This window comes from Aquila chrysaetos, chromosome 9 (assembly GCF_900496995.4).
Source record: "Aquila chrysaetos chrysaetos chromosome 9, bAquChr1.4, whole genome shotgun sequence".
NCBI classification, from domain to species: Eukaryota; Metazoa; Chordata; class Aves; order Accipitriformes; family Accipitridae; genus Aquila; species Aquila chrysaetos.
This window is the reverse complement of record NC_044012.1, coordinates 14,412,093-14,424,941: the sequence shown is the minus strand read 5'-3', so window position 1 is coordinate 14,424,941 and position 12,849 is coordinate 14,412,093. Positions and strand designations below refer to the sequence as shown.

Genomic DNA, 12,849 nt, shown 5'->3' with positions numbered 1-12,849 from the left:
GGACACATATTCACATGGTTTACATTATGTTTTTAAGTGCCCTTTTTAAACCATTAAAACCCGATACATATAGAAGTTCCTGGACCTGCTAGGAAATTAGGCGTTTCTCAGTAGCTCTTTTGATTGTCCTAGGGCTGTGCAAACCAATAGATCTCTGCAGGAAGTTGGCACTTTTTATGTGTGATAGGAACTAGAGGCTGACATGTATTGCAATTACTTGCAAATTATGTGACGGCTCACAGAGGAAAATTTGGAGTTCTGTTACCATGTTACATGGTGGGAGTAAACCAGTTCTGTCCAATGCTACTATTAGATTGCTTGCAGAAAATTACGTATAGACATCTGCATATTGGTGATTTTTACTACAGAATTTTCTACTAAAGATCATGCAAATACAGGCTGATGCTAAGTCCTGAAGCAAGACCAACTATCATTTGTACTGTTTGCCTTCTGATCCCAGCTCTGCCTCTAGGTGTGTAACTTCTGTTTGGCATGGGAGAGGATGAAGTCAGTACAATTGCCAATTCTGTAGCTGGCTGACAAAAGACATCAGCCATCAGTACTACATAATATTGTTAAATGTGGAAGTTATCTTCCCCTACTAATTTTACTGCCATTTATAGGCAGAGAAGGCCGTCTCCCCTGTTGCATGTTTCTAGCTCCTGTAAAAGCTAGGTAAAGCCAAATAACATATGCATCTCTAATGTGGTTTAATTCCAGAATTGCTTATTTTACATTTTTAATGCTGAAAAAAAAAAGTGCATGTAGCAAACAATATGGTACATTCCATTTTGAGTATGCATTGCTAGAACAAGGCAATGTCATAGTTAATGTCTTGAGGTTATTAAAATGTTATAATGCTAAATAGTTCATGAAGAAAATATATCATAGTTGTGACACAAACTGGTTGCTAATTGTGTTAGGACAATAAATGCCAACAGTTCTGTGTTTTCTTTAAGCAAGCCAAGTTATAATCTATTGTTTCTCTCTTGCATTTCATTAGATACTAGTCATGGTTGATGCAGGATGTTAAACAATACAAGAGCAACTCTAATAAGTCAGACAAAAAGTCTATATAGCTCAGTATCCTACCTTTAACAGTGGTTATAAGCAGATACTAAGGAAAGAATGTGAGAATAAAGCATGCATTCAGTGATATTTCCCTCGTTTTTTTCCCTATCTTGCAACTTCCCGACTTGAGGAATGTTTTGTAATCAGTCATTTTTTTCTTCCATTGATTGGTCTAGTCCCTCAGCATGAGGATTTCTCAGCTTACCCTATTCCTGTATCAAGAATACCATTCATTTCAACATTATATTTTATCCCCACAGATTTTAATCTTCAAAGATAAAATATGATGCATTAAAAATGTTGCAAACTATCTGTTCTTCTGTTTTCATGCATTCACAGAGGTGTACAGCTGGAAGCCACCTCGGAAGGTCCCCAAAGCCCCGTCAGTGAAGGCTAAGCTGCTACAGACAAGTGTTCTTCACAGTTTCTAGTGCAGACATTCCACCTCTCTTTTCAGGTATGCTATCTTGAACTATTCTTAACTATTAAATATTCTACAGTTGGAAAGACTCGTTTTCCTCCCCCCAAAGTCTCAGCTAAATCTCTTTCACCTCTCTTTTCAGGTATGCTATCTTGAACTATTCTTAACTATTAAATATTCTACAGTTGGAAAGACTCGTTTTCCTCCCCCCAAAGTCTCAGCTAAATCTCTTTGCTTCTAATTCGAGCCTATTATTTCATGGCTTATACCCAAAGGTTACAGAGAATAGCTCACATTTATCTATTTATATTTTTGTTTTGAAATAGTTTAAAAAGTGTTGTTGTGTCTTCTCCATCTTTTCCAATTATTCCACTTATATTTCAGTTGTATGTAAATTTAAGCATAGTTGTTGCAGTCCTCTGGATACTACTCTAGTTGGGCCACAATTTTCTTTAAATAAAGCACTTCGAGCTACACATCATCTTCAGGTAATGCTTTACCAGTGATAAAGTAGGGTGGGTTTTCACATCTTCCATACAAGCCTCCATCCCAACAGGGCAGCCTTTTTCATCACATTATGGTCCTGTAGACTCATCTTCAGCTTGTGATCTACTATAACCCCAGATCCTTTTCTGCATCTATTACAACACATCCTAGCTTTGTAGAGCATTATTTGTTATTTTTAATTCTAATCCTTTTTCATCAACATTTGCAGCCCTACCCAGTTTACTACCACATGTAAACTTTATAAAGGTCATTCTCTCTTCTGACATCTAGTTCATTAACAAATATACTGAACAGTGCTGGACCCAAACAGATTCTTGCAGAACTCCTCACAGCATGTCACTTTGGTCTAACAGGGAACTGTTGATAGTTCATCTATAAGGACTGTTTTTGAATCAGTTGTACTCTACAATACTTCCACTTATATCAGGTTTCTTAGTAGACATGAGAATGTCTTGTGAGATGGCGTGAAAATCTTACTTAAAAGTTTGATATCTGTTGCTAATATTGCCCTGTTTCCAAGGCCTGTTATCCTATTATAGCAACAAATGTGATTGCATTGATATGAATTGTTCTTGATAAATCTATGGAGGCCATTACTTATCACCTTATTGTACTCTAGCTGCTTACAAATAGGATTATAGGTTTATTTAGTATTTCAATATGCACAAAATCTGAATGAAGGCTTTAGTAAATTGAAGCATTATTAATTTTGAAAATTTATTATTAATACAACTGTTCATCTAAGGGACTGCATTATGGGTTGTAGCTGTTGTCCTCTTACAATTCCTACACAAATTTTCTAAATACAGTGAGCCTTGTTGAAGTACTCAGTGCTCCCTTTTCCTCCTCCCGTTGCAAACACTATCAACAAATGATTGCAATACATCCAGTAGGTATGGGAATCAGCAAATTGCACCTGGCCGTGCCTCTTCTACCAACCCAGGATTTGATAACATGCACCTCAAGGCAAGTATATTAACAGTGGCTGGGGCTAGGTGATGGAAGTGTGACCAAACTGTTTTCTGAAACCACGTTCCTCTTGATGACATTTCCTTGTTTGCTAGGAGGAGTTTATCAGTTTTGTCTGACTTCTCAGTTATAGCTGATTTTTTTGCTAAATTGCTAGGTATGTGGAAAATAAAATTCTCTCTTTAAAACACAAATATCTGAGGCTAAGTTATGTTAAATATAACTGCTGGTTAACATTTCTTAGTTATTGCCCTTGTTTCTGGCAGAATGGACTCTTCTAGAACCCACCACACAGACTCCAGTCACCTGCTGGGGATGCTCAGTCAGAGTAAGAGCATGAAGTCAATGGAAGAGTTGCACTACCAGCTTCAAGCATCCACCCTAACCACCTACCCAAACCCGGCTTCCTCAGTAGCCAACGAAAGACTCCTCTTGGGGGACTTTATGGTATCCAAGTCAGATTTAGAATCTCAGTATCTTTCTGTGGGGTTGGCCTTTAACTTCATCTGGCAGAATCAGGTGCCTCAGCTGAACCATATACACATTTCAACATCCTGAGCCCATTGTAATATGGGCAACACACCTTTTCTTGTATTTGTCCACTTGCTTCAACTACAGGAACTTTGTGTTGTCTGAATGCATTTGAAAAGGAGAGGGAGAAAGCAATCTAATAGTTTTCTTCTTTCATGAAGCAAAAAGAAAATTATACATTAGAATTAATATTTGCATGCACATAGGTTGTGGGTTGTTCACAAAATAGGCTGGACACAATGGTTTTAAATTTTCACTGACTGCTACTTGCATAAATTGAGACAGTGTCCCTGAAATGAATGACACTTTTATTGTAAAGCTGGTGTCAGACAGAATTCTGGCTCTATATATCCAGATATCAGCATTATGTCAGACCACATTGTAGTCTCTGGTTAATACTGCTTAATTCTATGAATCTGTTTGAGTTCTTTATTTTACTATTTTATTAGTGAATAAGCTTATACTACTTGCATCTTGAAAATTTTCTGTTGGACTTTTCTGTAGTAAGAAGAACCAAAGCTGGGAAGGTTTGTAGGCTGTAGTTTAACACGGAAGATCTTGGGGTTTGATGGCAGCTTAGATTAGGATAACTGAATGACGAGATATTCTGCAGCTTAAAGATTTCAGAAATACCAGATTCGGGATGTGCCCAATGCCCCTGTGGTTCTGGCTCAGCTTGTCTGCATCCTGGCAGACACATCTTATAGCCAGGAATGCAAAACAAATCCAGTGGGCTGAAAGGTGAGCCTGCCTGGCTCCCTGGGCACATACAGTATTATCCACTGGAGCACTCTATGTTGTGTTTTGCCTCTTTGATTCCCAGGAAGAGTATGAGAATGCAGAAAGGGTGTCATTTCATCTTGGGAGTAGATACCAACTTTGCAAGCAGAATAAATATATGTATTCTATTTGTTTTTCTCTAGAAGTATAATGCAATGGTATCATTTGAAAAGTTGAAATCACAGCTGAGATCTAAAAGTTTTGAAATGTTGAGGTCAGTATTTCCTCATAGGCTTTATATGACATCATTTTGTGTCCGTGTTTTGATAAAGCCTTCTAATTACACAAATAGTTTCTTCCCCTGCTTTTAGTGCATTAAAAAAATTGTATTGTCCTCTAAAAACACCCCAACCCCTTAAATATTTTTTGCAAGAATAAAGGCTGTTATCATTGATATTGTTACAGTAGTTTTTATAATGTCATAATTATGCTAAATAATTTGTCAAGTGCGGCATATTACATTTGCAACTAACTGGTTGGGTTTTGGACAAAAGTAATTCTTGGAAGCTGTTCCCTCTTTATTTGCTGCTGTAGTTGCATCGGGGTGAATTCCCAGCTTGCAGGAAAGAAAGGAAGGATGCTCTGGAATGACACTCCAGAGGCGTGAGGTGTATCCCTGGTCGTGCTGTGGTTCCTGTGTGCTGTTGCAGTTAGTTCCTCTAGCTGTTTGCAGGTGGTCATCACATTTCTCTCTCCTCTTCCAGATTTTTAACTTAAAATCATGATTTGCAGGACTGTCAAGTACTTTTAATGGTAGCTGAATCAGTGGGAACTCTATTCTATATTAGGTGCTACAGCCTGGGGAACCACCCTGATCAGCACGAGATTCTAGGTGTATCAACCCAGGCCCCCAGATTAATGGATACTTTTGATCTGAGCCTGTGTAAATCGCATATTTTTAAAAGGTTATAACAAGAGAAAATTTGGATTTTCATGGTGATTGCAAAATGTATACTGGTCAGCAAAACTGCAAGACTTTAATGGACATGAAGTGCTAAAGTCCTTCAGAGTCAGGATCACCTGCATTATTAACATGAAGGGTATTTTTCATTTAGCCATCTCTTCAAAACTATTACTGAAACATAAGGAAAAGAAATTACTTGAAAGCAGGAAACCTGGCACAGTTAATACAGATCACAGCCAGAGCTTCCCAACACTATAAATAATCAAAAATTGTCTTAGAATGTGAATCATTTGAATAATGCATGGTGCTACCAGCTTGTGGAGGATAAAAGCAATTAACACATAAAATAAACATCATCTGTAGTTAGCTGAGAAAATCTTATCCATGGAGGACACCCAACCTTCAGTAGCTTTAAACTCTCTCCTTCCTCTATAAATTATTTACTTTTTCCTTTTTCAGGGCTGGAGAAGGATCATTATTGTTCTGTCACTTGTCACTTCTACTGATCAGAAATGTATTGCTTGGACGCTGAATGCTCCTTTAACTGGGGAACTGACTACTGTGTTCCTCAGATATACCTTAACTGCTTAGGAATTTCTCCTTCATGTAGATTTTTTTGGTGGTCAGTGGCAAGAGTGTCCTTGATAACTGTGCTGCTGTGCAACATGGCCTTTGAGAATGCTGCCTCATTTCGTTTGCAAGAACATACGTTAATGACTGTACAGTGTGGGAAACTGTCCTAACAAATCAGAAGGGTTAAAAACCCCATGTGTTATTTAGCCAGGAAAATGACTTCATATTCTGATTTTCTGTTTAGAGTCTCTGCACTAATTATTCCTTTGGCAGCAGTAAACATTACAAATATTGTCCCTCTTCTAAAGATAAGGAAAGACAAAGCTTTTGAAATGTCAAATATTAAAAATTATGTTTTGATTTTAGTATCTTTATTCCCCTTATCTGAAGAACTTTTTTTATTAAATAAGCATGAACTCTGGTCAGCAACTTCATAAAGACGGTTCTGTTCTAAAGGAGAAAAAGTAGCTAGCTGAGAAGAAACAGACACGTGGCTGCTCCTTCCTATCTAAGAGGCACACAGTTGAAAGGCAGGCAATGCAGCTCTTCTCTCTGGCATAGGCTTGTGCTTTACAACTTAGCTGCTGAAAAACATCAGGCCCCAACACTGATCAACCTGGCAAACCTGTACCAGCATCAGACTGTCCTTGCTTTTAGCTCCTGCCACCATGTCAAGTCAACAGCAGCAAATGATGCTGGCCGGGCTGGCTGAAGCAGACTGATCATATGGCTGACGGTATGAGGCACAGGGGAAAGTGTGACTTCATACTGCTGCTCAAAAAGAAAACTGTACAGAGCACAGAGTTTTCTTACACAAATATGAGGAAAACCCAGATATGAAGAGAGAAGTGGGGCTTCATACATTTCTGGAAGGGGAAAGGTGCCCTATTAGCTAGGTGAAATCTCCGAGTTTGATTTTTGTTTTCGCTGGCAAACGGTTTAAGTGAAAAGGATCTGATGTTAGGAATAGAGCCCTGTTAAGGCCATTAGTGAAGTGGAGGGAGTCAAAGTGGAAGTACAGAGACGTAGTAAAGCCCAGCAAGCCACTGCTTCTTATTAATACAATGAATCTTCAGAATTTAATAAAATATAGTGGTATTTTTCTGTGTACTTGAACACTTGTACTTCCAGCCCCACGGGGTACACTAGCCATGAAAAGGGTAACATTAGCCATTTGTATGGTGGTAATGTTCGTAATTAGTGGCAGTAGCGGACCTCCTTCCAAGGACATCTTAGCCCACAGGGTAATTATGAGCTCATTACTGGCAATCAGCACATCACCACGTGGAGGTTTACCCTTGCTTGAGTCATGCTTCCCCCTCAGGGAGTTTGGGCCTTCTGGAGTTTCTGATGCCAGAGAAGACAATACAATGATTAGACATTATTCCTTGCAAATCGCAGCGTTGCTGAGGTTGGAAGGGGCCTCTTGAGATGATCTAGTCCAACTCCCTCGCACAAGCAGGGTTGCTCAGGACTCTGTCCAGTTGCATTTGAGTATCTCCATGGATACTCCCCAACCTCTCCAGGCAACTTATTCCAGTGTTTGACACCTTAACAGTAAAAAAGTATTTTAATGTGTTCAGATGAAATTTCACGGTTTTTAATTTGCAACCATACTTCCAATACCAAACTGAATGGGTATGGAGATTTGAGGCTATTAACTCTTTCATTCTCAAATTCTAGTTAATCCTGATTCTTTTCTAGGGCACGCTTGGCCCATTAGGAATGATCTTTTTGTCACTATAAAGAGAACAAAGTCTTGAACTGAAGAGAGGATGGAGACTATCAGATCTGCACTAAGCAATAAGCTTGTAATATAAGCTTATAATATAAGCAATACTTCAGCTTCTTCAACTGTTATGTCATCAGTCTGGTGAATAAAGGTATTGCTGGCATCTCATGTTCACAGTAAAAGCTGCCAATTTGTTCTCAAACATGTTCAATGTCATGGTGCTGCATTAGCTGTAATTGGCAAGACTTGGTCCAGTCAGTTTGATTAATTTAAGTAACAGCTTATTCTGTGCAAGTAATTTTATGCATGACCCTTTAAACCCAGCTGTGACATAACTACTCTATAGCTTTCACTGTGTTCACTTGCCAACTCAGAAACAGCCCTGGCCATTCCTTGCTTTACAGGGGGCAAGTTTACTGGTACCAGTTACTTAGTGATTATGTAAACAAAGATTAGGCCTAAATAATGTACCTGTGGGCTAAAAAACATTTTTAGGATGAGGTGAGAGTAGCCACTTGTGAGCAGATAAGCAATGCTCTAATGTTACTTTAGGAATTACTAAGCTTTTTTCCTTGAAATAGAAAATCTGAGGAAAGATCAACCCTATAATACAAGGCACATACATGAATACCAATTATTTAGATACAAGTTTGGGAACATCAGTATTGGTTTAGCATGATTCATTATACCAAAAAAAAATCCTGAGAATGTTTTTGTGGGCATAGTAATAAGGTGTAAAGCTCAAATTTAGGAAATGGTGTAAAATGCATACCTATGAACTTCTGTAGTAGTCATCTATGGTCATCTTTTCACTAAATTGAGAACAGGTGAGCCAAATGCATCAATATTCTGATTATTTAAAACTTCAGCTTTAACCCAACTGTCATCACAGCTTTAGAGGAGATATACGTGAGGCTAAATATTCCAGACCCAGGGAATTCTGAGGATTGTATTTTCTATTTTGCAACAGGAGGGAGCACATTGATGCAGTGCAAGACACAAGCATTCACAGAACAGCAGTAAAGAATGGGAAGCAAACAGGAAATACAAGATAGTTTGGTGTCGTTTTGGTTTTTTTGCTTGTTCTGGACACAGCAAACTTTATTTCTCCTGATATACTGTAGGCAATTAATTGCTAGCTTTGTTTTGTACTGGCAGGATCAAGGCTATTTAAAAGATCTATTTCAGGCTGCATTTGTTTCTCCATGCCTTCAGAGTCAGCGTCAAGGTAAGAGGGGTTTCAAAATTTTGGCCTGTAGTGGGCTTAGCCTGTAGGCAATATGAAATGATAATTTTCACACAAATCATTGAGTCTTAAAATACCTCTGATGGCATCTCAACCTTCTGCTATGTTCAACATTGGAGATTAGTCCAGACTGAGTCGTTCATATGATTTATTTTTCACCTTCTGTAAAACTTGGGATTTCCAATTTTACTTCCCTCTCAACTTACTTCTTTTGGAAAAGTGTCACAAATTTTCCAGTGTCCTAAGCACCTGATCTGACGTTTAGATATGCATGAGATCAAGCCTTATCTGCAAGTAAAAAAATAATTTTATAATTCTAACACGACACGCTTATTTTTGTCAACATCATAATAAAATTACATTGCTATCATTCTAGTTAAACAATTATAAGCTGCCTCTGAACAACGTAAAAGAATTTTCTTTCTAGGTAGGTTTTTATTTACTTTTTCCTTCACTTCCTTTGAAAACAAAAAAATACATTGAAAGGAGAAGGATTACATCTCATAGGATTCTATATTGAAACTTACTCCAAACACTGTTAGAAGTTCACAGCAAGATCTTTTTTAGATGTTCCTTCCCATAATGCAGTAAAAACAACAAAAAAATAAAAATAATGAAAACACATGGTATGAAGGAAACAATGGCTTTGTGGTTCAGTGTCTATCTTGAATCTGCAGCCCTTCAGGAGGGCTCCATAAACATATTCTGGGTCTGCTGTAGTATCTCTCTGACTAGACACACTGGAAGTCCATACACAAGTCAGGAACAAGTGCTTACTCCAAGTTTTTATTAAAATTGAACACAGGGAAGTATTCAAACATACTTCTGGTTGAGAATCTACACAGCTAATATGTTTTTAGGATCATCTGGTTTTACAGTATTCCAGAATCTCAGTTAACCCTTTTGAGTGTACATTCACAGGAACATGAAAGTGAGCAAGCACCTCGTTATTCAGCCAACAACCACTACATCATCACCAAGAAACTGGTAAGTTGGAACCTCAAGGTTATAGGGAGCAGGACCTTTCCTGATTCTGCCAGAGGCATCATAATGGGACCCATGGCAAGGGCAGTAATAACCGCCAAAATCTCCAGAGTTAGCAATGGGTACACAGCCAAGATGAGTGCAGACACCTACTAATATGACCCATTCTGGTTTCTTTACTCTGTCTAAGTCATGCTGCGGATCCCTCAGTTTAGACAAATCAACTTCAGCTTCCTGATTAATCTCTGCCTGCGTTCTGTGACGCACAAAAAGGGGCTTCCCTCTCCACTTGAAAGCCATGTTCTTGCCTTCTGGAATGTCAGATAACTTGATCTCAATCTTTGACAACGCTAGCACATCAGCAGAGGCACTCAGGCTGGAAATAAACTGGGTGACAACATTCTTAGCAGTATATGCAGTTGCTACACATGTCGTTGCAGTCACCAGGTAGGAAAACCCTTTTCTAGCTTCACTGCTGCTTTGAGAAGATGTGGTGGCATCTAGCACGTCTTGACGACGATAGGCAGAGAAGTCAGGTACCACGACATCATTATGGACCCAACGAACACTGGCAGGTGCTGCAAGAAAAAGGATATGAAATGACAACACTTTCAAGTAAAAAACATGATTTATTTTAGGTTATACTTTTTGAATTGCATTTTTGGAATAATGGGTAAAAGTTATTCCAAAGTCTAGGTAGGATTCCACTAATTAGACCTTTCAATTTTAAGCTGTAGGAAAATGGTTTCCAGAAGGTATTTTTAGTAGATAAGCAGGTGATTTGTGAAACTATTTTACCTATTCTTTGAAAATTACATGAAGCCTGATAAGGGTGCAGAAGAATCTGCAAGAAGTTCTGGGTTTAAAGTGAACTGTTTTTTCAGAAGATTTCAAGGCAAAACTCCTGCAGGATACCATGACTAGCTAAGACAAGACAGACCTGTTTTCCATTCAAATGTTTCCCTGAAAAAAACTGCTGTGAAGAAATCTGATTTAGTAAAGTTTGCACATCTATAGCTTAACACTTTTGTGCTTTTCTTTGACTTAAGTTCTATGCCTTTAATAATCTTAAGTGTGTGGTTAAGCATTTTTGAGATTAAAAATGCAGTATTAGGCATCCCCCTTTATAGTCAACTGTTGTCAAAGCTAACTGTACCAGTAAATAATTTTTAAACGTGCAGTCCCCTATTTGCCAGGCTCACTTCACAGAAGGATTGGATAACTATCCAACTCCCAAGCTTCTCAAGTGGGATTCCCATGTCAAACCTGTGTGCTAAACTAACAGGATGTGACGGCTACGAGGCCTTCCATTAGTTTTTCCAGCAAAAGCAAGCTGCTTCCCTCAATGAAAATCTATAAGCCAAAGAAAAGAACACGCCAAAGACAGAACATATTACTCGCCAAAGTGCAACCTCTGTTCATCTGAAAAGAACTATTTAGTCTAGCAGTTGGTGCAAAGTTACCAGAGGTTCATAAAACCCATTCTCTCAAGTACTTAAAATAACTCTCAGGGATTTATATGCAATATAATGGGGAAAATATTTGCATTTATTTACAAGTAACTCAGTACAGAGAAGGTATTTGCTGTAGGATTTTAACTGCAGAGAAATTAAACTGAAATTCAAAATTCTGAGAGAGTAAACCATACTAATTTATCTCAGTATCAAGGCTTAAAATATTTTATGTTTAGCAACGAGCAATACAACTAACTTCTAAAAGTTCCTTAGATTCAGTGAAAAATGTGCTTGATGTTAATTAAGACTAAATGACAGCTATATTAGTTACAGATTTGTAGAATTTTCACCTGAACATATCCTTTACAGTTGAGGGCCAGGGAAAATATGTAGTTCTAATCACTACAGATCATCTTCCACAAGGCACTGCCACCTCCAAGACTTATATGAATATCCTCTGTAACAGCATAGAGCAAACTGTTGCTGCATGCCCAGCATCAGCAGAGCAGGGCAGCAGTTCTCCATGAAATGCAAATCTGTCCGTTTCATGGAGAAGCACTGCCCTTTGGCTGGAAGTCAGGTTCCGCAAGGATGACTTGGGAGTACCTTTACCTGGCTGATGCTCTTCTGAGCACTGCATGAACTGGGGAGGAAATACAGGAGTTCCAAGAAAGAAAACAGCAATGGTTTTGGCGTCACAAATTCACTGTTAGAGCTGCTTTTCTGCAACAGTATAAAACACACCGTGTGTTCTCAATGCACGTCTCTGCTTTGATGCCCCTCGGTTAAATACCTTACTGCACTAAACGGAGTTTTCCTGCATCTTCCCAACTACAGAATAAATATCCACCCCAGTCATCAAAAGGAAGCAGCCTTTCAAGCGCCCTTAACTCTATAGTCATGAATGCGTGCTGCCATACTCGTGACGTCTTGGAATCAAATCTTAAAAAAAAAGAAAAGAAGCAAAACCCAGAACCTCTCGACTTACTCACGACCCCGCTTTCCGCCAGCCTGCCAGGCCAGACCTCCAGCGCGGAGGACACCCCCGCCCCGCTCCCAGCCGCTGCGGCGGGTGCCGTTCTCCCCGCCGGGCACAGGCCGAGCAGTGACCGAGCAGCGCTGGCGGAGGCGGCAGCACCACCCTCGGCTCGCCGCCCGCCGTCGTGCGGTGCCCCGGCGCCTGCCGCCTAAGCCCCCGGCCCGCCTCGGGCGACGGCCGGCCCCCGGGCCCGGCTGCCGCCGGCTGAGGCGAGGCGAGGCGAGGCGAGGCGGCCGCTGCCCGCCCCCCCCCCCCGCCCCGAGCGGTTCCCCCAGGGCCCGGCACGCACCGCTGAGGCTGGCGCTGGCGACGAGGCCGCCCCGGGCCGACCGGCCGCTCATCGACTCCCGGCAGAGCAGGGGCCGCCTCAGGTCCAGCGGCACCTTCTCGGCCCGACGCGCCACCGCCGGCGCCAGCGGTTTCAGCGGGCCGGGCACGGCGTGCGCCGCGGCCGACAGGTAGGGCGCGAAGGGCCCGGAGCGGGCGGCCACGGACAACATGGCGGCGGCGGCGGCGGCTGCTGGGCCGGTCACCGCTGCGACCTTCCCGGCGGCGGGGGACTGCGCACGCGCGCTGGCGCGCCGTGGGGGCGTCACGGCCGCGCCGTTGGGCGAGAGTGTCACCACACGTCACGGCGG

The 12,849-nt window shown here is 40.8% G+C and overlaps 1 protein-coding gene across 1 annotated transcript; it reads right to left on the bottom strand.

Moving 5' to 3' along the window:
* Positions 1 to 9,493: 9,493 nt before the first annotated feature.
* On the bottom strand, positions 9,494 to 12,775 carry LOC115346040 (cytochrome b-c1 complex subunit Rieske, mitochondrial). Its single transcript, XM_030025681.2, has 2 exons — positions 12,501 to 12,775; positions 9,494 to 10,296 (listed from the first exon to the last, which is right to left on the bottom strand). The coding sequence occupies exons 1-2, from the start codon at positions 12,709 to 12,711 to the stop codon at positions 9,686 to 9,688; spliced, it is 822 nt and encodes a 273-aa protein (XP_029881541.1). The 5' UTR covers positions 12,712 to 12,775; the 3' UTR covers positions 9,494 to 9,685.
* Between the last annotated feature and the right edge of the window lie 74 nt (positions 12,776 to 12,849).

Excerpts from the sequence above, each read along its gene's own strand:
- LOC115346040 (XM_030025681.2), bottom strand. The coding sequence starts at position 12,711 with ATGTTGTCCGTGGCCGCCCGCTCCGGGCCCTTCGCGCCCTACCTGTCG. Across the intron at positions 10,297-12,500 it reads CGCCAGCGCCAGCCTCAGCG|CACCTGCCAGTGTTCGTTGG; the intron begins GTGCGTGCCGGG and ends TTTTTCTTGCAG.